Source organism: Microcaecilia unicolor, chromosome 8 (genome assembly GCF_901765095.1).
Source record: "Microcaecilia unicolor chromosome 8, aMicUni1.1, whole genome shotgun sequence".
Taxonomy (NCBI): domain Eukaryota; kingdom Metazoa; phylum Chordata; class Amphibia; order Gymnophiona; family Siphonopidae; genus Microcaecilia; species Microcaecilia unicolor.
In genome coordinates, this window is record NC_044038.1 from 212,185,238 (window position 1) to 212,210,055 (window position 24,818).

The 24,818-nt window shown below is 44.8% G+C and overlaps 1 protein-coding gene across 2 annotated transcripts in view; it reads right to left on the minus strand.

Moving 5' to 3' along the window:
- Positions 1 to 24,818, minus strand: part of DOK5 (docking protein 5) — a 160,250-nt gene that overhangs the window by 30,656 nt on the left and 104,776 nt on the right. For both annotated transcript variants that reach the window (XM_030212132.1, XM_030212133.1), the window contains exons 3-4: positions 8,016 to 8,130; positions 126 to 245 (exon numbers count right to left, since the gene is read on the minus strand). In XM_030212132.1, coding sequence (XP_030067992.1) covers positions 126 to 245; positions 8,016 to 8,130 — 235 coding nt within the window. The remainder of the gene's footprint in view (positions 1 to 125; positions 246 to 8,015; positions 8,131 to 24,818) is intronic.

Below are 24,818 nucleotides of genomic sequence, written 5' to 3' on the forward strand. Positions count from 1 at the left end.
TCTGCCGTGGCCTGCCCTTGCAGAAGGAGGAAGGTATATCAGAAGGGGTAGGCTGCAGCAGAGTCCAAATATAGCTGACCAGTTATAGAGCCACCCAAGATTTCCTAGATTCAATATCAACATACCATTCTGTTCCCGTTGTACTCCAGAAGCCAGCAGGTCCGGTTCTCCAAGGCTGATATCATTCATTTTTGTTCCCAGACATTCCATTTGCAGCACTTTGCACCATTCAGCAGCCTCAAGTTCTGCATAAATGACCAGAGAATCTGCATATCGGTACATAATCTTTGCAAAGTAAAGTCAATGCTCTGGTTTTAGGAATAAACAATGTCGGACACCTTATTCACAAGCAAATATTTTTGTTTGCTTTTTTAAAAAAAATCATTTAAAGAAAGTGTATTGAAGCTTATGAAACATTTATGCAAAATAATTAACAATTCAAACTTGATATGGCACTTGCTAGTAAACTCTACTTCAATAGCTAAATAAGCAAGTGTAACTCAGTCATCGGAAGAGATTTAGCAAATGCCATTACTACATATTTGGAGGTTTTTCTAAGACTAATGAGGAGCTCAAGCGCTGTCCACAACAGGGGCGTAGCCAGACAACAGATTTTGAGTGGGCCTAGGCAAGAGGTGGGTGGGCACCAAGTGTTTCCCCCCTTCACCACCACCCGAAAAATATCTCAGCTGGCAGAAAAACGCTTCTTTCCATCTTGGCAGTCTGCAGTAGGCATGTACTGAAAACTGAGCATGTGCAGGTGCCAGTATTGTGGAGAGTAGCATGGAGAGTAGAGTTACCATCAGAGGGAAGTCTTCAGCTGCTGGAGCTTGGCATCCCCACCAGCTACCACTAAACATGTGCTATTGTTGGGTGGGCCTGAACCCTAAGTGGGTGGGCCCTGGCCCATCCAGGCCCACCTGTGGCTACACCACTGGTCCACAAGGGAACATTTCCCTGCAAATATTGGATATAAGCATTCAATGGTCTATTGTTCAAAGGAGCAAAGATCGTTGAGCATCTGAGGTCTTTTTCCTCCGTGCAAAATAATTAAGCAATACATCAAAGTATTTATTTTATTTATGTATTTTGTACTTGATAGATATTTATTGAAATTATAATAAAATACAACCAAATATTTGAATATCAGAAAAGTCAAATAATTGAAAAATAACATTTCAGCATGAATACAATGCAACGTGGAGAGGCATAATCGAACGGGGCGCCCAAGTTTTCCTGAGGACGTCCTCGCAGGACGTCCCCGTGAAGGGGCAGGGAAACCCGTATTATCGAAACAAGATGGGTGGCCATCTTTCGTTTCGATAATACGGTCGGGGACGCCCAGATCTCCACATTTAGGTCGACCTTAGAGATGGTTGTCCCCGATTTTTGCCGAAAATGGAAACCGAGAACGCCCATCTCAGAAACGACCAAATGCAAGTCCTTTGGTTGTGGGAGGAGCCAGCATTCGTAGTGCACTGGTCCTCCTGACATACCAGGTCACCAACCGGGCACCCTAGGGAGCACTGCAGTGGACTTCAGAAAAAGCTCCCAGGTGCATAGCTCCCTTACCATGTGTGCTGAGCCCCCCCCCCCAAACCCACTCCCCACAACTGTACACCAGTACCATAGCCCTTAGTGATGAAGGGGGGCACCTAGATGTGGGTACAGTGGGTTTGTGGTGGGTTTTGAAGGGCTCACATTTACCACCACAAGTGTAACAGGTAGGGGGGGGATGGGCCTGGGTCCGCCTATCTGAAGTACACTGCACCCACTAAAACCACTCCAGGGACCTGCATACTGCTGTCATGGAGCTGGGTATGACATATGAGGCTGGCAAAAAATATTTTTAAAGTTTTTTTTAGGGTGGGAGGGGGTTAGTGACCACTTGGGGAGTAAGGGGAGGTGATCTCCGATTCCCTCCAGTGGTCATCTGGTCAGTTCGGGCACCTTTTTGTGGCTTGGTCGTAAAAAAAAAAGTTCTGGTGCTACAAAAATAGGACATATTTTTGTAGCACTAGAAATGGATCACACCAGGGGTGGGAACTACCGCCGGTGTCCTGCGGTAGCCTGGCGGTAGTTCTGGATTGCTGCGTAGTAAGCCTGTGGTGGGCTTACCGCTGCTTCATAAAACAGCCTCTAATTCAAAAACAAAAGACATAAGAAAAGTTGTTCTTTCTTCCTCTGTATTTAAAGATTTCTCTAAAATTGCAGATATGTTGAGGCTATCCGGTAAAACTGGTGATGTTACTGCTGCTTCTTCCCATTCCATTTGATCCTTTCTCCATCCCTTCCCATAGGGTAGGTAATAAGGTCTAACAACTGGGGAAAATGCTTCTGTAAGTAGCTTCAGTATGTCACTCGTACGTTTTTTCAATAGTTCCCTGGATGATAAATGTGGAACTCACCGGAAATTCAACAATCTCAAATTGCTTCTTCTCAAGTTGTTCTCAAATTGCTCTTGTCTCCAATTAATGTTAACACAATCCTGCATGAGAGTTCTCTGGACTTTTTGCAGTTCTTCAACTTTCTTCCCAATCTCAACAAAATCGTTCAACTCTCTTTCTGGAGATGATTCTGTTTCTAGGACTTTACTAGATACATTCTTAAACTGATTCTCAACTTGGTCAATTCAGATACTCATGGTATTCTTCAAATCAGTTATTGCTGTCCATAGGGTCTCCATTGTCACCGTTAAAGCTGTTATTCTTCCTCTGTTTGCTGGAGCAGGCCCAACACTAAGCATTACCTGCTGCCCAAGTTGATCTGAAACCAGGATTGTCACCAGAACATTTGAGGGTTTTCCAGAAATCTCCCATCCTGCTTTTGGAGTCCGGCTTCATGCTAACAAATGTTGCTGCTTCCTCTCTATGGATTATCCCACCCTGAAGATTCCTCTTGCCTAAAATCAGCAAGCTTGAAGCAGCCGGTTGTGGAGGAGAATGATCAGAAGGGGCTCAGCAATACTTCCTCCTCAAGGCTAGGAAGTACTTCCCCTCAAACATGGCCAGCAAGGAGTCCTTCAGCTGTGCCCAGATCATCTCTGGATCAAGTAAACTGTAGAATTGAGGCTTGTGAAGTCATCGAGGTACTCAGTAAGGGTGCAGAGCTCCAAAGTTTTCCTCTTCTATTCCTCATTGTCCAGCAATAATAATATTATATTTATATTCCTTTGATATTCCATCTTTTCATAGGATAACTTACAATATGCAGCACATAAAACATATCAAGTACAGTATGCAGAAGATTAATGCATCTCGGATACAATATAATACAATATTTACTCTTATATTCCGCAGAATACCAAAAACAGAGAACCAAAATTTAAAAAATGCATATTACCAAATGCAGGGAGGAGCTTGCAGCGATTTCGCCTCCCGGAAAGACCGCAATTTTGATTTCTAAAAGTATTGTCTGAAAGGTAAATTTAGTAAGTATATTAAGCATTGAAAACATGATGGAATAAGCACTAACTCCGTGTTGTTTTTCCCTATTCTATAGTTTGGAATTTATGTTCTCCTGAAGATGCTGTTAAGGTGAAACGTGGCCCCACGTTGGGAACGATAATAGAGAAGACCAAAATGTTTTTAAGCACTAATGAGAACTGGCACATTGGTTGAGAGTAACAACAACAGCAGCACACAACAGAGCACAGAACTTGCCAAAGACAAGTGATGCAGTTTATCTGTATTGATAATTAACATCGACAAGAGACTATGATATGCATAATAGCATCCAGTGAGAGAGGAAGGGTAGGCAGGTCCAGTGCTATGATGCTTTGAAGTTGTCGTGCTAGATGCTGTTACCGTGATAAATGGTAAATTGGCACAGCAACACACACTGAGCACTGTATATTTAAAAATTCATAAAATTGAATAATTCTATTTAGGACACTGGTGTTAATTATTAACTACAGTTCAAATTAACAAATTCCAGCTTGTAGTATTTTGAACCCTAAAGCAGTTTATTATTATTAAATTTTAATTGCCAGACCTTTGACCATTCTTCTAATTTTTGGAGATCTCTTCTCATGGTTTCTACTCCCTCTGGAGTATCCACTCTATTGGCTATTTTTGTATCATTTTCAAAAAAAAAAAAAACTTTTCCTTCTAACCCTTCATCAATGTCTCTCACGAATATATTACACAGAATCAGCCCCAGTAGTGATCCCTGAAGCACTCCACTGTTCACCTTCCTTTCCTCCGAGCGGATTCCATTTACCACCACCCTCTGTCACCTGTCGGTCTACCAGTTTCCAATCCAGTTCACCACTTTAGGTCCTAAGTTCATGAGTCTTCTGTGAAGAACTGTATCAAAGGTTTATGTTGAAAGCCAAGTGATTACATCTAGCGCATGTGCTTTATCCAGCTCTTTAGTCACCCAGTTAAAGAAATCAATCAGATTCATTTGGCAGGACTTTCCTTTGGTAAAGCTATGTTGCGTCAGATTCTGCAACCTGTTGGATTCTAGAAAGTTAACTATCTTTTCCATCAGCAGTGATGCCATTATTTTTCCTGCCACTGACATGAGGCTTACCAGCTTGTCGTTTCCCACTTTTTCCCCTGTCCTCGCTTTTGTGAAAAGGGACCACATCAGCTCATCTCTAATCCCGCAGAACATCTCCCATCTCTAATAAATCCTTGACGTCCCACCAGAATTTCTCTGAGCTCCCTCAGCATCCTGGGATGTATCCCTATCTAGCACCATAGCTTTATCCACTTCCATGCCATGCCAAGATATACCCTCGGCACTCAACTGTGATCCTTTCTCCAGGATTTTCTTCCGTGAACACCGAAGAGAATTATTTGTTTAGCACATTCGCTTTATCCTCGTTATTTATTTATTTATTTTAGAACATTGATACCTCGCCTTTTGCCACGTAAAGCAGCCCCAAAGCGGCTTACAATGAGCTAAAGAAAAACAATTACAATGACAGAAGAGGGCATAAGGGAAGGGAAGAGAAATACAATACTTAAGCAGATAGACTGCAGTTACCACTGCTTCATAAAATGGCCTCTAATTCAAAAGCAAAAGACATAGGAAACGTTGCTCTTTCTTCCACTGTATTTAAAGATTTCTCTAAAATTGCAGCTATGTTGAGGCTATCTGGTAAAACTGGTGAGGTTTTCTCCTCTCCCCAATATATCTGAAAAAGGTCTTGTCAACTCTCTTTTCATTTTTAGTCAAATTAGTTCTTCTGCCTGTACATTCGCTAGCCACATTTCCCTCTTCACTTCCTTGAGTTTAATCTAGTAATCTTTTCTGTGATCCTCTTGTTGCGTTCTGTATTTCTTGAATGCCTCCTCCTTTGGCCTTATTTCTTCAGCCACTTGTTTGGAGGGCCATATAGGCTTCCTGTTTCTCTTGTTTTTGTTTACTTTCCTTGTATCTGTTTCCATATGTATTGCAGCTTTCCACTTGGACCACTGCACTTCCACTTCTCCTATGCCTACCCATGCCGTCAGCTTCTTCTTCAGTTATTCCCCCAGTTTACCAAAATCAGCATGTCTGAAATCTAGTACTTTGAGTTTTGTGCATCTGCAGTCTGCTTTTGCTCTTATATCAAACCATATCATGTGATGATTACTATTGCCACCTGGACATTGGAAACACTTTCTTCATTTGTGAGCACTAGATCCAGCAACAACCCTTACCTCGTGGGTTCCATCACCATTTGTCTGAGCAAAGCCCTTTGACAGGCATCCAAATATGCGGAATTCAAACATGCGTGGGATAAACATAAAGGAATCCTGTGCAGAAGGAAGGGATCCTCAGGAGCTTAGCCTAGAATGGGTGGCAGAGCTGGTGGTTGGGAGACGGTAGTGCTGGGCAGACATATACGGTCTGTGCTGGGGCTGGTGGTTGGGAGGCTGGACTAGTGCTGGGCAGACTTCTACGGTCTGTGCCAGAGCTGGTGGTTGGGAGGTGGGGATAGGGCTGGCCAGACTTATACGATCTGTGCACTGAAGAGGACAGTACAAATAAAAAAAGTAGCACATATGAATTTATCTTCTTGGGCAGACTGGATGGACCGTGCAGGTCTTTTTCTGCCGTCATCTACTGTGTTACTATGTAATCTCTCTCTGCTTCTTTCTGATTCCACTGATGGGACATTCCAGTCCACATCAGGCAAGTTAAAATCTCCCAACAATAGAACCTCCCTTTTCATTCCAAGCTTATGGGTATTTTCAATCAGATCCTTGCCCAGCTTCTCAATTTGTGCCAGAGGTCTGTAGATAACACTCATGTGGATATAGCTTCCATCTTCTCTATCCAGGACAATCCATATCGCTTCTTCCTTTCCTGAGGTTCCCTGCAATTTAGCCACTCTGATATTATTTTTCACATACAGTGCCACTCCTCCGCCTCTTTGGCCCTCCCTATCCTTCCTAAAAAGATTACAGCCTGGTATGGTCGCATCCCATAGATCATTGAACAAGTCTCTATAATAGCAACACTATCCAAGTCTTCTTCAGACACCAGGGCTTGCAAATCTTGAACCTTTTTACTCAGACTACGAGTATTTGTTTTTATTGCTTTCCATGTGTTATTAAGTGAGTTTAGATGGTATTCTATATTAACATTACCTTCCCAAAACAGATCTAAAGACCAACATACAAACTTTCAACTGGAAGCCAATGCAATCTTCTTAATACTGGTTCAGGTAAAACATCAAGGTCCTTCCACAGTTTCAGCAATATGCTGGAAGAAAAGTTCCATTAAATAACAAATATATCAAATTAAAAATGAAGATAAAAATACAAATAAAGAAAATTAAAATTTCTCAGATTATATTTAGTCAGAAAACTTTGACCAGGATATAAATTGTTAATAATAAATATATAAGTAGTCTGTTTACTAAGCTGTGATGAAAATTGGCCTTAGAGCACCCTTGCACGGGTCTTTCTCACACACTAATGCCATTTTTACCATGTCTCTAAAATCCCCAGTTTTCATATATTTTTTTAAATGAATGGATGTGTGCTAATTTATTTATTTAGATTTTGCTCACACCTTTTTCAGTAGTAGCTCAAGGTGAGTTACATTCAGGTACTCTGGATATTTTTCTGTCCCAGGAGGGCTCACAATCTAAGTTTGTACCTGAGGCAATGGAGGGTTAAGTGACTTGCCCAAGATCACAAGGAACAGCAGTGGGATTTGAACTGGCCACCTCTGGATTGCAAGACCGGTGCTCTAACCACTAGGCCACTCTTCCACTCCACTTCTCCATTGCCACTATCATGTAGCCATTTTAAAGAATACTGTGAGAGCACTTACCGCCTCCTATTTTGAAGGCGGTTAGGTCGCCAGCATTATCCATGCTCTAACCAGTTACCTAGTAACACAGTATAGTAAATGACGGATCAACAGTCACATTCATTATCAATTCAAGATTAAATCAACAATGAGCGTGATGTTATATACTCAATCATGGCCTTTATTTGGTGTTTCTGGGACATAGACCGTAGAAGTCCACCCAACTCTGTCCTTATGTTCCAACTACTACTAGAGTTGCTGTCAAAGCCCACTCCAGCCTATCCACATCCGTCTTTTCATTTGAGGGAAATAGACCGTAAAAGTCTGCCCGGCACTTTCCACGCATTCCAAATTACTGGAGTTTCAGTCAAAGCTGTCTCCAGCCCATCTTATAACCAGATTGCTATATGCGGGACTCAGACCATACAAGCCAGCCCTGCACTGGCCTAGTTGATACAGCCAGAGTTCCATCTAAGTACCACTTAGTTAGCATGTGGTAATGCAGATGCGGTAACTGGTTAGTGCAGGAATGCCCACTCTCTGGCCCTGACCACAGCCTCTCAAAAAATATAATACAATGTCTAGTGCATGGTTAGCGTGTGCACTTGGCAACACTAAGATAGAATGCCTTAGCATGTACCATGTTAGGCCATTTCTGCTGCATTAGGTGCTCGATAGTGCCTAACGCAGCTTAGTCAAAGGGTCCCTATATAAATAGACCCCCATACATGATTTTGCAATGACGTCAGTCTACCCACCTGATTCACATGCAAACGTTTTTGAGGTATCGTCGTTAAAATAAATCCCAACCGCATGTTTCTTTGTGTTTTTCGGTAACCGCAGTACATTCTTCACATTATTCAGCTCTGTGACCTGAAAGAAAGAACATATACTACTCTGTTTATTGGTATCCATGAACAACAGAGAAGAGCAGAGTATGACAGCAAATTTTCTGACAACAATACAAATTCACCAGAAGCCTTGTTATAAGAAAAAGACAGATGTTTGAACGTGATGGTTGTGAAGAAGTTAAAACAGAGAAGCAATCTGTTGCATTTGTACCTCCCTGCAGGAAAATTAAAGGTCAGTGTGAAAAGATTTGGTACTGGTGTCAAGTGCAATCTTGTTAATCATATCCTATTAATATTTTAAAAAAATCTAATTGGAGAGACTCAAAGTCAGAACATTTATAAAGGGCATGATTTACTCATCTTTTTTCCTATCTGAATGAGAGCAAAACCTTGGAAGCTACATTTCAAAGCGCTATGGTGCATTAAGAGCAGGGCTGCCGAGAGACTGGGCCGGGCCAGAGGCAAGGCTGCCCCCACCGCCCCCTCCCCCCGAGGTCGCCACTGCTGCTCCCCCCCTCCACCCCGGGGTCGCCGCCACCGCTCCTTCCTCTACCCACCCCCCCGAGGTCACCGCTGCCGCTCCTCCCCTCCACCCGCCCCCCCTCCTGAGGTCGCTGCCGCCGCTCCCCCCTCCGTCCGCAACCGGGCCTGGCCCCCTGCATTGGAATCACAAGGTCTAATTCAATATTACTTACACATGCTCATCTACAAAACATTCTACATTGAACTGTACACATTATCTTAATGATTGTAAGCCACATTGGTCAGATAATGTAGGATATACAAATCATTAAATGGAAAATGTGAAAGGAGGAGGGTTGGATCAACAAAGTCAAAAGCAGATGAAAGATCGAATGAGATCAGAATGGCAGAATAGGATTTATTTAGTGTATATCTGATCTCAATGTGTAGCACAGAGAGCGGTGTTGTGACCATTATGAAAGCTTGCCTGATGAGGATGAAGTATAAGAGATTTATCTATAAATGAAATCAGTTGAGTGTGTGCTATTCATTCAAGGAGTTTAGAAACAAAAGGGAGGTTTGATATTGGCCTGTAATTATTGGGGTCAGTAGGATCAAGTTGAGGTTTCATAAGTAATGGTAATTACAGCATGCTTCCATAAGGAGGACATTAATCCAGGAGGCAAGCATTCTTGCAAGAGAGGTAAGTATAGAGGAAGAAGAAGAGATGCAATTCTTTGAACTAGGGGGTCAAGCTATGGGCCAATTGGGGAGTAGGAATAATTTAAGCTAGACAGAGATTTCTCAGCTGCTGTGCAATTAGAGGCTGAAAAGATGCCCACTTGGAGGAGAGAAAAGAAGTTTCTAAATTATCAGTGACCAAGTCAGAAGGAGATGAGGAAACAGGTCTACCAGGAGAAGCAGAAAGTCTAACAGCAGAACACAAGGAGGACACTTTAATTTGCCATGCCAAAGCAAGGTCATCAGAAGATGGTGTAAGTGGAAGAATAACAGAGAGAAAAAACAGATCATAACATAGTAACATAGTAGATGACAGCTGAAAAAGACCTGCACGGTCTATCCAGTCTGCCCAACAAGATAACTCATATGTGCTACTTTTTGTGTATACCTGTGCTCTTCAGGGCACAGATCATATAAGTCTGTCCAGCACTATTCCCCGCCTCCCAACCAGGCCCACCCAATTTCGGCCCAGGCCCGCCCACTCAAGCGCCACACAACTGCAGCAGCAGCGCAGCAGACTATCTTGATGGCAGAGATGGCACCCCCGGCGCTCTGGCAGTTGATCTCTCCTCTCCACAGGCTCCGATTTCAGGCCCTCCCACCACCCAAGTACACAGAAACAGCCTAGCGTATGTCACGTCGCGGGCACCCGCACTGCCTCAGACTCAGACGCGATGATCGATCAGATTCTTCCTGAGCCCCTACGTCTTGCCCCATCCTTGGCCACCTTTAAATCTAGACTGAAAGCCCACCTCTTTAACATTGCTTTTGACTCGTAACCACTTGTAACCACTCGCCTCCACCTACCCCCCTCTCTTCCTTCCCATTCACATTAATTGATCTGATTTGTTTACTTTATTTTTTTTTGTCTATTAGATTGTAAGCTCTTTGAGCAGGGACTGTCTTTCTTCTATGTTTGTGCAGCGCTGCGTACGCCTTGTAGCGCTATAGAAATGCTAAATAGTAGTAGTAGATTCAGCCCACCTACCTTCGGGCTTAGAGAGAGTGCATCCGCATCGCCGTCGTGGTTATCCACACATCTATCCTCCTACGCGGTAGCGGACCCGGACGTGGCTGTGCTCGGCGGTGTGCTCTCAGCCTCGCTTGCGCTCTGCTTGGCTCCTCCACTCGCTCGGGATGTGGTCTGAGGGAGGGCAGGCTAAAAAATTAGGTGCACATGGCCACATGCACACACGCATGCAGGGTTGTGCAAGCTTCAGCCTGGCCCTGCCCTCCCTGGAAACGTGGGAATTGGGAAAGAAAGGTGGTCTTCGAAAGTTCGAATTGAGAAGAAGAGATCATTCAAGAATTGGATCGGACTCAAGTTCCTGTCTTGGCCCCAGGTAACTTTACTGCCCGTGCCAAGCAGCAGCAGCTGCCAGCCCAGCAGCAGGTAATAAATTTTTGGGGGTTTTTACATCATAATTTTATCAAAGCGAATAGATCAGACAACAAAGGTAGAAAAAAGTATTTATTTTATTAATTGGAATATGTCTGCTTTTGCATGCTGAGTCTGACTTCTTGAGTTAACTTTCCAGTTCAGTATTTTGCCTTCATATTTTTTGATTTCTAGTTCCTTGTGTCATGTCTGTTGTGTCATGTGTTTTTCATGTATGATCAAGGTGCAGTATTCTGCTAGCGTGTAGTATTTGCAGCCCTTTTTGTTTTGCTTTTTTTTTCACGAGGTAGTGTATTGGTGTTTTAGAGCCTAATGTAATTACAGTTCTGCCTTTATAAGGTTGTAGCTCATCCTGTTCTTGGAATTAGTGCTGTTATGGTTTAGTAAGGATATGAGTGTGTTTTTGCACAAGTCTGTGTATAGCATTTTGCAGTAGAGAGATTGTGGGATAATGTAATTATATTTAAAAATATCAATTTTTCCATTAAGTATGTATGTGGTTATACTGATGCAGGGCAGCTGTTGGGCAGAGTACTTAGAAATCCATCATCAAGTGAATTCTAACGCATTATTTTGTAGGAGACCAAGAGACACTACTCATACTTATATAGACAGTGCGTGCCCACCCATATTAGCTCTGGGCCCACCCAAAATCTCAGGTCTGGCTACGCCACTGCTCCCAACCACCAGCCCCGCCTCCCAACCACCGGCTCTGGCACAGACCGTATAAGTCTGCCCAGCACTATCCCTGCCTCCCAACCACCAGTCCCGCTTCCCACCATAATTTGTGAGGCTTATTGTTGGAGGACTCAATAGCCTTAGTGAAGTAGGAATGTTTAGCGAGCCAAACAGCAGCCCTGTAGTCACGGTGTGTAGTACAAAAAGCAGACAATGCTGAAGAAGAACACAATGCATAACTAACTTGCTAGGAAGAGGCCATGGCACTCGTCTTTCCAGTCAGTGGCTGTCACATGTTTAGGAGTCAGAGATGCAAGAACAGTAGCAAGAGAAGAGCGTAGAGAGAAGAGAAGAGAGTTCAACGACAGGTCATATGACAGGAGAGAGACTGAAGAGAGTTGCTGAGTTAATGTATTGGTATCAGTAGGAGATAAGGGATCATTTTTATGTCATTTGCAAATGAAAACAAATGTGTGTCAGAAACAACACGGAAAATGACATGAAATGAAAATTTTCTAGCTCCAACCCCTACCTGGACTCTTTCTCCCATTATGTGTCTCTGTGAAGCAGTACTTCAGTGCGAGCTGAGCCTTTAAAATGTAGGGCTGTATGAGCATAGCAGACCAAAATATAGCGATCGTAAGTTTTATTTATATTCCCAGAAAAGATGCCAAATAACCTCCAATTTATAACATTTTTCATACTGCAAGCCTGAAGCTGTCCAAACAACGAGATTAGTTATTCATTTAAATACTTGTTTAACAGCCAGTGATTAGTAGTGTGGTTCAACTTTGAAAGTTTAATTGCTAGAAATACAGTTTTCCATCGCCATGCTTGGAAGACATTTCCAATTTACACAATTCAATTTTCCAAACGGATTCTTCTATAACTAGACAGAAAGATTGTTCAATCTGCTCTTTCAGATCAAGATTAATACAATGGGATTAAAACTCAGATCCCCTTGAGGAATCGGAGTATTCCTTCCTTTAAAACTACTGGTCAGCATTTTGCAGGAATATTAAGTCTGCATTTGGTATATTGCAATGTCAAAAGTCATTGGGGATAAAAAGAATTTAATTTCAGACTTTGCTCCTCTCATATTGCTTATGGTAATTTGCAGATGATGATTTATTTATATTTACCATGTGAAAATGAGACTACCAAAAAGGCAATTTTCTGCCCTGCTTTTGTAGTTCGCATCCTAATTATTTTTTGTCCCTTCTGGGACTGAATGAATTAAGTGAGCAATTGCTTTTGAGTATGCAAATTGCCATGTTTTATACAAGCTTCGACTGGCTTGGCTTTGCTTTCCTATAATTCTCAAAAGCATGGATTTGTTTTGATCAAAGTAGATGTATAGGGATCTTCGACCAATTAAGATAGACAGCTGTGACCTTCCTGACGACCTTATGACCTTAGCCCCAGAAATGCCAACATTTAGGGGGTATTTATTAAGGCGGGTTACTGCCCTAATGTGCATTAAATGCTCCTTAAAATGTGTTAAAGGGCAATAATATGTGTTATATTACTGTAATGCACATTAATATAAGGTACAGCAGGTTACATAGTAATGAGACACAAAGTATGCAAATGCATGCAAAGCAACTCATTACTATTCAAACCGAACAATAGCAGCATGTGGTGAACACCACAAGCCTCATTATTCATAGAAAACTATTGCCAGCTAAAAACTGGCAGTATTCTTCTATCTTGGGAGCATCGGGTTGCAAAGCCGTGGCTTAATGCGCCCAGAGAGCACCTTAAAAGGGCCTTAGCAGACCCCTGGTTCCTCCCTACCACTGATGCTCCACCTGAACATGACTTCCCTGGAAGAGCTCCCCCTCCCTAAACTTGACACCCTGGAGAGCTTCCCCACAAGGGGCATATCCCCCCCCCCCCCCGAGTAGACTCCCTCTACCTAAGCCCCCATCTCCCTGTAGGACCCCCTGTCCTATCATAAGGATTCCCTGGTGTCTACTGGGTTCAGGGCAGGAGCAATCTGCAGTTGCTCCTGCACTTTGCCGTTGCTGGGTTCAAAATAGAAAGGGAAAATATGGTATGCATGTATGAGATTTTCAAACACCGTTTTAGATAGCAGATACAAAGATATGTGGAGGCTTTTGGTGAGTTAACTTTAAGTCTGCAATTGTTTAAGGGAAACAATGCAAGGTTTTTTTTCCCCTTTGAGAACCAACACAATGTACACAGGCTAAAATAAATTGCATGCTTTATATACAACCCAGGCTATTGAAAACTGCCTCTGTAGAGCACCTTACATAAGTAACATCTCTAACCCAGCTTTGCAACTATGGTTGACAATAAAAATTGATTCAAAAATAGAATAACTTGCTTTAATTGCACTCACAACACTTCAGATGTTTTATATATATATATATATATATATATATATATATATATATATATATATACATACAGTGGTGGAAATAAGTATTTGATCCCTTGCTGATTTTGTAAGTTTGCCCACTGACAAAGACATGAGCAGCCCATAATTGAAGGGTAGGTTATTGGTAACAGTGAGAGATAGCACATCACAAATTAAATCCGGAAAATCACATTGTGGAAAGTATATGAATTTATTTGCATTCTGCAGAGGGAAATAAGTATTTAATCCCTCTGGCAAACAAGACCTAATACTTGGTGGCAAAACCCTTGTTGCTAGCACAGCGGTCAGACGTCTTCTGTAGTTGATGATGAGGTTTGCACACATGTCAGGAGGAATTTTGGTCCACTCCTCTTTGCAGATCATCTCTAAATCATTAAGAGTTCTGGGCTGTCGCTTGGCAACTCGCAGCTTCAGCTCCCTCCATAAGTTTTCAATGGGATTAAGGTCTGGTGACTGGCTAGGCCACTCCATGACCCTAATGTGCTTCTTCCTGAGCCACTCCTTTGTTGCCTTGGCTGTATGTTTTGGGTCATTGTCGTGCTGGAAGACCCAGCCACGACCCATTTTTAAGGCCCTGGCGGAGGGAAGGAGGTTGTCACTCAGAATTGTACGGTACATGGCCCCATCCATTCTCCCATTGATGCGGTGAAGTAGTCCTGTGCCCTTAGCAGAGAAACACCCCCAAAACATAACATTTCCACCTCCATGCTTGACAGTGGGGACGGTGTTCTTTGGGTCATAGGCAGCATTTCTCTTCCTCCAAACACGGCGAGTTGAGTTCATGCCAAAGAGCTCAATTTTTGTCTCATCTGACCACAGCACCTTCTCCCAATCACTCTCGGCATCATCCAGGTGTTCACTGGCAAACTTCAGATGGGCCGTCACATGTGCCTTCCGGAGCAGGGGGACCTTGCGGGCACTGCAGGATTGCAATCCGTTATGTCGTAATGTGTTACCAATGGTTTTCGTGGTGACAGTGGTCCCAGCTGCCTTGAGATCATTGACAAGTTCCCCCCTTGTAGTTGTAGGCTGATTTCTAACCTTCCTCATGATCAAGGATACCCCACGAGGTGAGATTTTGCGTGGAGCCCCAGATCTTTGTCGATTGACAGTCATTTTGTACTTCTTCCATTTTCTTACTATGGCACCAACAGTTGTCTCCTTCTCGCCCAGCGTCTTACTGATGGTTTTGTAGCCCATTCCAGCCTTGTGCAGGTGTATGATCTTGTCCCTGACATCCTTAGACAGCTCCTTGCTCTTGGCCATTTTGTAGAGGTTAGAGTCTGACTGATTCACTGAGTCTGTGGACAGGTGTCTTTCATACAGGTGACCATTGCCGACAGCTGTCTGTCATGCAGGTAACGAGTTGATTTGGAGCATCTACCTGGTCTGTAGGGGCCAGATCTCTTACTGGTTGGGTGGGGGATCAAATACTTATTTCCCTCTGCAGAATGCAAATAAATTCATATACTTTCCACAATGTGATTTTCCGGATTTAATTTGTGATGTGCTATCTCTCACTGTTACCAATAACCTACCCTTCAATTATGGGCTGCTCATGTCTTTGTCAGTGGGCAAACTTACAAAATCAGCAAGGGATCAAATACTTATTTCCACCACTGTATATACATACGCATACATATATACACATACACTTTCTAGGGATATGCACACTTTTTTTTTTTTTCATTTTGTATTATGTCTTCTTAGAAATTCATTCTTAGAAATTATTTTTAAAAAAGTGTCAGGTTTTCTCCACCACTACAAAAATACCCCCCTTTAAAAAAAAATAGTACCCTGGACCCTTGTCTGTTCCCCACCCCAGTCTTTTCCAGCCCCCTCCCTCCTACCTTAATATGGAATCTTCTCTTCTGTCCCACTGGTGCTTCAGTTACAAAGGCCAGCACCATTATTAATTTCTGCTATACAAAAAGCACCAGCCTGTTTCAGACCCTGTACAGTGCCATTTTCTTGTATGAAAAAAATTAATAATTGTACCAACCTTGGTCAGCCATGCTGTTTGTAATGTAAGCCCCAGAGTGGCAGAAGCAAATGGGAATTGTTCCTACCTACGAAAATCACTCATTAAGGTAAGAGGAACAAGAGGGACTGGGGGAGGGTCTGGAATTGTTTTGGATTTTTGCGACAGTGCTGGTCTTAGATATAAATAGAGGACAATATGCAGCTGGACTTATCCGGTTAAGAGTGGCTTCTACCCAGATAAATCTCACTGATCGGGTCCACATCTGGATTTTCAGTGGCATTTTCTGAACAGTGCCACAGAAAATCCGGACAGACTCCTCGGCAGTATCCTGGTAGTGTCGGGGTGGTAGTCGAGGAAAAGAGCCTAGACATTCCACTCACCTGGTTAGCAGTGATAATCAGGCGCTAACCCCTCAATTCTGTAAAGGCCACCAAATTTGGACACAGATGCCAGATACAAGCAAAAACTAATTAGTCAATTAGGTGCTAACAATCAATTATTGGAGTAGGTTGGCACTTAATTGGCAATAATTATAGGTTATGTGCGCATCTTCTCTATGCCCTCGTCTTTAACATGGGTGCCTAAATTCCATAGCGTACAAATCAAAAGGGGGCATGGCCATTGAAAAAGCATAGGCGGGTCAGGGGTATTCCCAGAAATACATGTGATGCTATAGAATACTTGGATTTCCACACCTAACTGCCATCAGCTGGACACCAGGATTTACACCAGGTTTCAACAGGCACAAGTTCTTGTGCCCAAGGAAGGATGCAGGAATCTGCTCTAAGCAGTGGCGTAGCTACGTGGTGCCACAGGGGCCTGGGCCCCCGTAGATTTGGCCATGGACCCCCCTGCTGATGACCCTCTCGACCCCCCCTCCCGCCGCCAACCCGCCGTCGCCTACCTTTGCTGGCGGGGGACCCCAACCCCCACCAGTCGAGGCCCTCTTCTTCCGGCGCAAGGCTTTGTTCTGTTTCTGAGTCTGACGTCCTGTACATTGTACGTGCAAGACGTCAGACTCAGAAACAGAACGAAGCCTTGCACCGGAAGAAGAGGGCCTCGACTGGTGGGGGTTGGGGTCCCCTGCCAGCAAAGGTAGCGACTGTGGGTTGGCGGCGGGAGGGGGGGGTCGAGAGGGTCATCGGCGGGGGGGTCAAAGTTGGTGGTGGTGGCGGCGGCAGCGGGGGGGGGGGCAGCAATGGCGGGGAGGGTCGGGGGCCTAAAATGTGCCCCCTCACCTCGGGCTCTGGACCCCCCTCCCGGTGAAGTCTTGCTACGCCCCTGGCTCTAAGCACTTTTATGTAAAGGTTGCTTGACGTCGCAAGCACTTTATAGAATAGTATTTTTGCACGGATCTTTCTGGCGCCTAACTTTGGACATCATTTACTGAATGTGGCCCTAATTAGGTAAGTGCCTGGATAAAATTAAGACAAAACAAAGGCTGTCCTGTTTTTATCTGGTTAGTTATTCAGGTAACAATCTGTATATATCCAGTACCCAGATAAGTACCAGAGGCCAAGTTATACCAGAATATTCAGGGGTGTAGTTTATCAAAGTGGACTACCATAAAATGTGCTATTTTAGCACAGGTCCCATTTTATGCAATGAGACCTAATTACTAATAAGGGGTTAACTACTGGGGTTAATAGTAAAATAACACGTCTTAATGGTAGCCCATATTGATAACTTCCCCCTTTAATTAAAGAACAAAGAAATGTCTCTAGAAATCAAAATCACTGCTATATATATTAAAAATGAGCCAGGTATAGGGCAATCAAGTCATTGTGACATCACTGATGAGGTTGGCTCTGGTTACCAATGACTGAAACTCTACACTAAGGGGGAAATTATCAACCTGAGCTACCCTTAAGACATGTTATTTTACCACTAACTTGTGCTATTTTAGTACAGGTTCCATTTTATGCAATGAGGCCTAGTTACTAATAACTGGCGTAAACAGTAAAATAACTCATCTTAACATTAGCCCACATTGATAAAATCCTCCTTAAATAAAGAAAAAAGAATGACTCTAGAAATTGAAATCTATATGTAATAAAAGTGAGTCAAGCATAGGATAATGAAGCCATTGTGACATCACAAATGAGGTTGGCTCTTAGGCATTGTTGGAATGAGGCATTATGACATCACAATATCAGTTCTGGTTACCAGAGTCTAAAACTCTTAAGGGTGAAGTTATCACCATGGGCTACCATTAAGACTGGTTATTTTAATCACTACCTTATGCTATTTTACCACAGGTCCCATTTTATACAATGAGACCTAGTTACTAATTATAGGGGTAACAGTAAAATAAACATGTCTAATGGTAGCCCACATTGATAACCTCAATGTTCTACTCACCGGTTAGTTATCTGGGTATTGGCACTGAATATCAGTGGTACCCTGGATTTCTTCCGGAACCCACCAAAGACAGATATACAGTGCCGGTAGCCAGATATTCAGTGGCGATCCTAGGTCGGCTGCCACCCAGGGTGGATCGCAGCTGCGCACCCCCCCCCCCCCCCAGGTGCAGCGGCGTCTGTCCCCCCAGGGTGCAGCACGACACCCCCCCTCCCTGGCGCATCAAACCCCGCCCCCCCCCGGTGCATTCTTGCCTGCTGGAGGGTGCAGAGAGCAGCCGCGCGCCTGTCGGCTCCACTGGCTCCCTGCTACCTCTGCCCTAGAACAGGAAGTAACTTGTTCCGGAGCAGGGAACCAGCGGAGCCGACAGGCGCACGGCTGCTCCTGCACCCTCCAGCAGCGTGCACCAGGGGCGGACCGCCCCACCCGCCCCGCCCTTGGTACGCCACTGCAGATATTATCATAACTCCAAACAATGGCAACATCAGTTAGACAAAGCTATAACATCAAGACAAAATAAAATCAGCTTGGCTCTGCAGTCCTTAGCCCAGAAACCTGTTTTCTTATAATTACAATGAAGACAGAAAAAACACATTGACCTTCCTTCACACGCTGTATTTTGATAGCATATGTGGGGTTAAATGACTGAGGTGTACCATGAACATGAAATTGCCTTAATACATTTTTGAGTTCTGCTGAGTCTTAAACTTAAATACTGAAAACACACTATATATCACGTCCACTCAAATGAGTGCCCGGTGACCTCTCTCCTGCCACATTATTCATTTTTATGCCTCGCAGAGATAGCTACTGTATCATCTGAATTTTTTGCCATGCAGTTGAGTTTCTTTATACTTCTAAAACAGGCCTCTCTGATTGATTCTTTTGTCATTGCCACCAAGAGGAAAAAAATAGGACTTGTAGCGCTTTCATCTGTAACATAAGCTATTCTACACCATGTCACAATTGTAAAAGTCAAGGTAACAGGCAGAATATTAACCCTCCGCATCACCTTTCATTCACAGTTGCCTAGCGTATTTTCAATATTTGTCTAACCTTTTCTAGCCCAGCCACAGAATGTGATTCAATCCAGAACCCAGGAAGCAAGTGCCCTAGTTCCAACCAGCAGGTGTCACCATTGAGTAAGAGATTGAACTCCCTTCACCTTAAGTGTACAGACGGGGGGCCAAAATGGCACCAGAATTCTGGGAGATGCTGGGTGTGAGATTGAAGAGGCTTGCTCATTGTCTCTATCACTCAATGACCTCTTCTGAAGTGGTGAGATTGTGAGACCTGATGGAGGAAGAGACGGAAAAGGGTTGTTGGGAAAATCCACTGCTTATTTCTAGGATAAGCAGCATAAAATCTGTTTTACTGTTCTGGGATCTTGCCAGGTACTTGTGACCTGGATTGGCAACTGTTGGAAACAGGATACTGGGCTTGATGGACCTTCGGCTTGTCCCAGTATGGCAACGCTTATGTTCTCGTGTTCTTATGGCTGCAAGCAAGTAATTAATAGTGTCAACTTCTATGGGTACGGAAGGAATGGAGATTAATTATGGGGATGGGTGGGGATGGAATGGATCTTGGTGGGTACAGATTAGAATCTATTGGGGATGGGCAGAGTCTGAGATGGGTGAAACGTCAGTCCCTGTGCAACTCTCTACTTTGCACTTTCCACACTTTCAGTTTTGCATGCAAAACGTTACTGCACATCAGTAAACAGACCCCTGTATTTTTGTTGTCATCAAAAGCTCCTTATCTTGTGTATCAGATCTTTTTGCACAGGCCCTCTGTAGGCAACTAAGGTTTAATCCCCAAAAAATGCAGGGTCATGCACTTGGGTCGCAAAAATCCGAGGGAACGGTACAGTATAGGGGGTGAAGTGCTTCAGTGTACAAAGGAAGAGCGGGATTTGGGGGGTGATTGTGTCTAATGACCTTAAAGCTTCCAAACAGGTAGAAAAAGTGACGACCAAAGCCAGAAGGATGCTTGGGTGCATAAAGGGAGGCTTGACCAGCAGGAAAAAGGAAGTGATAGTGCCGTTGTATAAGTCTCTAGTGAGGCCCCATTTGGAGTACTGCGTGCAGTTCTGGAGACTGCACCTACGGAAAGATATAAATAGGATGGAGTCGGTCCAGAGGGCGGCTACGAAATTAGTAAGTGGTCTTGAATGCAAAATTATAGGGACAGGCTTATGAACCTCAACATCAGTGCTTTTTTTGTGCCCCCCCCCCCCCCCCCCCCCCCCCCCGCGACACTCCGGGCGAGTCCTGCACTTAATTTTTTTTTTTAAGACTCAGAACGTGCGAACGATGCAGCCGGCAGCGATTGAAAGAGGCTGTCTGGGCTGGCGTCTGCGTCGGAGCTTCCCTGACCCTCTGCGAGTCCCGCCTTCGTTGTTACAACTTCCTGTTTCGCGGGACTCGCAGAGGGTGAGGGAAGCTCCGATGCAGACGCCAGCCCAGACAGCCTCTTTCAATCGTTGCCGGCTGCATCGTTCGCACGTTCTGAGTCTTAAAAAAAAAAAATTAAGTGCAGGACTCGCCCGGAGTGTCGCGGGGGGGGGGGGGGGGGAACGATTGGGGAGAGAAAGAGGGAAACCAACAGAGGGAAGGATTGGGGAGAGTGAGAAAGATGGAAACCAACAGAGGGAAGGATTGGGCAGAGAGAGAAAGAGGGAAACCAACAGAGGGAAGGATTGGGGAGAGAGAGAAAGAGGGAAACCAACAGAGGGAAGGATTGGGGAGAGAGGAAAGAGGGAAACCAATAGAGGGAAGGATTGGGGAGAGAGGGAAAGAGGGAAACCAACAGAGGAAGGATTGGGAGAGAGAGAAAGAGGGAAACCAACAGAGGGAAGGATTGGGGAGAGAGAGAAAGAGGGAAACCAACAGAGGGAAGGATTGGGGAGAGTGAGAAAGATGGAAACCAACAGAGGGAAGGATTGGGGGAGAGAGAGAAAGAGGGAAACCAAAGAGGGAAGGATTGGGGGAAGAGGGAAAGAGGGAAACCAACAGAGGGAAGGATTGGGGGAGAGAGGGAAAGAGGGAAACCAACAGAGGGAAAGATTGGGGAGAGAGAGAAAGAGGGAAACAAAAGAGGGAAGGATTGGGGAGAGAGAGAAAGAGGGAAAACAACAGAGGGAAGGATTGGGGAGAGAGAGAAAGAGGGAAACCAAACAGAGGGAAGGATTGGGGAAAGAGGGAAACCAACAGAGGGAAGGATTGGGGAGAGAGAGAAAGAGGGAAACCAACAGAGGGAAGGATTGGGGAGAGAGGGAAAGAGGGAAACCAACAGAGGGAAGGATTGGGGAGAGAAAGAGGGAAAACAACAGAGGGAAGGATTGGGCAGAGAGAGAAAGAGGGAAACCAACAGAGGGAAGGATTGGGGGAGAGAGAGAAAGAGGGAAACCAACAGAGGGAAGGATTGGGGAGAGAGGGAAAGAGGGAAACCAACAGAGGGAAGGATTGGGGAGAGAGGGAAAGAGGGAAACCAACAGAGGGAAAGATTGGGGAGAGAGAGAAAGAGGGAAAACAACAGAGGGAAGGATTGGGCAGAGAGGGAAAGAGGGAAACCAACAGAGGGAAGGATTGGGGGAGAGAGAGAAAGAGGGAAAACCAACAGAGGGAAGGATTGGGGAGAGAGAGAAAGAGGGAAACCAACAGAGGGAAGGATTGGGGGAGACAGAGAAAGAGGGAAACCAACAGAGGGAAGGATTGGGGAGAGAGGGAAAGAGGGAAACCAACAGAGGGAAGGATTGGGGAGAGAGGGAAAGAGGGAAACCAACAGAGGGAAGGATTGGGGAGAGAGAGAAAGAGGGAAACCAACAGAGGGAAGGATTGGGGAGAGAGAGAAGAGGGAAACCAACAGAGGGAAGGATTGGGGAGAGTGAGAAAGATGGAAACCAACAGAGGGAAGGATTGGGGAGAGAGGGAAACCAACAGAGGGAAGGATTGGGGAGAGAGAGAAAGAGGGAAACCAACAGAGGGAAGGATTGGGGAGAGAGGGAAAGAGGGAAAACAACAGAGGGAAGGATTGGGCAGAGAGAGAAAGAGGGAAACCAACAGAGGGAAGGATTGGGGAGACTGAGAAAGATGGAAACCAACAGAGGGAAGGATTGGGGAGAGAGGGAAACCAACAGAGGGAAGGATTGGGGAGAGAGAGAAAGAGGGAAACCAACAGAGGGAAGGATTGGGGAGAGAGGGAAAGAGGGAAAACAACAGAGGGAAGGATTGGGCAGAGAGAGAAAGAGGGAAACCAACAGAGGGAAGGATTGGGGAAAGAGGGAAACCAACAGAGGGAAGGATTGGGGAGAGAGAGAAGAGGGAAACCAACAGAGGGAAGGATTGGGGAGAGAGGGAAGAGGGAAACCACAGAGGGAAGGATTGGGGAGAGAAAGAGGGAAAACAACAGAGGGAAGGATTGGGCAGAGAGAGAAGAGGGAAACCAACAGAGGGAAGGATTGGGGGAGAGAGAGAAAGAGGGAAACCAACAGAGGGAAGGATTGGGGAGAGAGGGAAAGAGGGAAACCAACAGAGGGAAGGATTGGGGAGAGAGGGAAAGAGGGAAACCAACAGAGGGAAAGATTGGGGAGAGAGAGAAAGAGGGAAAACAACAGAGGGAAGGATTGGGCAGAGAGGGAAAGAGGGAAACCAACAGAGGGAAGGATTGGGAGGGAGAGAGAGAAAGAGGGAAACCAACAGAGGGAAGGATTGGGGAGAGAGGGAAAGAGGGAAACCAACAGAGGGAAGGATTGGGGAGAGAGGGAAAGAGGGAACCAACAGAGGGAAAGATTGGGGGAGAGAGAGAAAGAGGGAAACCAACAGAGGGAAGGATTGGGGAGAGAGAGAAAGAGGGAAACCAACAGAGGGAAGGATGGGGGAAAGAGGGAAACCAACAGAGGGAAGGATTGGGGAGAGAGAGAAAGAGGGAAACCAACAGAGGGAAGGATTGGGGAGAGAGGGAAAGAGGGAAACCAACAGAGGGAAGGATTGGGAGAGAGGGAAAGAGGGAAACCAACAGAGGGAAAGATTGGGGAGAGAGAGAAAGAGGGAAAACAACAGAGGGAAGGATTGGGCAGAGAGGGAAAGAGGGGAAACCAACAGAGGGAAGGATTGGGGGAGAGAGAGAAAGAGGGAAACCAACAGAGGAAGGATTGGGGAGAGAGAGAAAGAGGGAAACCAACAGAGGGAAGGATTGGGGGAGACAGAGAAAGAGGGAAACCAACAGAGGGAAGGATTGGGGGAGAGAGAGAAAGAGGAAACCACAGAGGGAAGGATTGGGGGGAGAGAGAAAGAGGGAAACCAACAGAGGGAAGGATTGGGGAGAGAGAGAAAGAGGGAAACCAACAGAGGGAAGGATTGGGGAGAGAGAGAAAGAGGGAAACCAACAGAGGAAAGGATTGGGGAGAGAGGGAAAGAGGGAAACCAACAGAGGGAAGGATTGGGGAGAGAGAAAAAGAGGCAAAACAACAGAGGGAAGGATTGGGGGGGAGAGAGAGAGAGAGGGAAAACAACAGAGGGAAGGATTGGGGAGAGAGAGAAAGAGGGAAAACACAGAGGGAAGGATTGGGGAGAGAGGGAAAGAGGGAAACCAACAGAGGGAAGGATTGGGGAGAGAGGGAAAGAGGGAAACCAACAGAGGGAAGGATTGGGGAGAGAGGGGAAGAGGGAAACCAACAGAGGGAAGGATTGGGGAGAGAGAAAAAGGAGGGAAAACAACAGAGGGAAGGATTGGGGAGGGAGAGAGAGAGAGAGGGAAAACAACAGAGGGAAGGATTGGGGAGAGAGAAAAGAGGGAAAACAACAGAGGGAAGGATTGGGAGGGGGAGAGAGAGAGAGGGAAAACAACAGAGGGAAGGATTGGGGAGAGAGAGAAAGAGGAAAACAACAGAGGGAAGGATTGGGGAGAGAGAGAGAAAGAGGGAAACAGAGGGAAGGATTGGGGAGAGAGAGGGAAAACAGATGGAAGGATGGGGAGAGAGAGAGAAAAACACAGATGGAAGGATTGGGAGAGAGGGAAAAACAGATGGAGGATGGGGAAAGAGAGGGAAAACAGATGGAAGGATGGGGAGAGAGAAGGGGAAAAACAGATGGAAGGAGGGGGTGAGAGAGAGGGAAAATGGAAGGATAGGGAGAGAAAGAGGGAAGACGCTGGATGGAAGAATGCAGAAAGAAATAGGGGAGACACTAGAAGGATGGGGAGAGAAAGCAGAGCTGCTGGATGGAAAAGGGGAATAGAGAAAGACTGGAGAATAAGAGGAAGGGGCATGGGGAGAACAAGGGTGAGGAAAAGATGAAAAGCCACAGGTAGATGAAGGAAATTAAAGAATGGATAGTAAGAATGAATTAAATCTGGACAGAGAGAGAGCCTGAAAAATATTGAAGAAAGCAAAGAAAAAGGAGACAAAAATGACAAATGGCACAGAAGAGTTAAGCGAAAACAAAGGAAAGCAGAATCACAGACTGGGACCAATATGGAAAGAAAAACAGTCACCAGACAACAAAGGTAGAAAAAAATCATTTTATTTTCATTTTAGTGTTTGTAATATGTCCAATTTGAGAATTTACTTGGCCTGTCTTATTTTGCACTGGGTATACTGGAGCTGTAAGAGCTTACAGAGATTATTTATCATGAAAAAAAAATCACGTTATTTTTTTCTCCTATAGTACTATAATATTT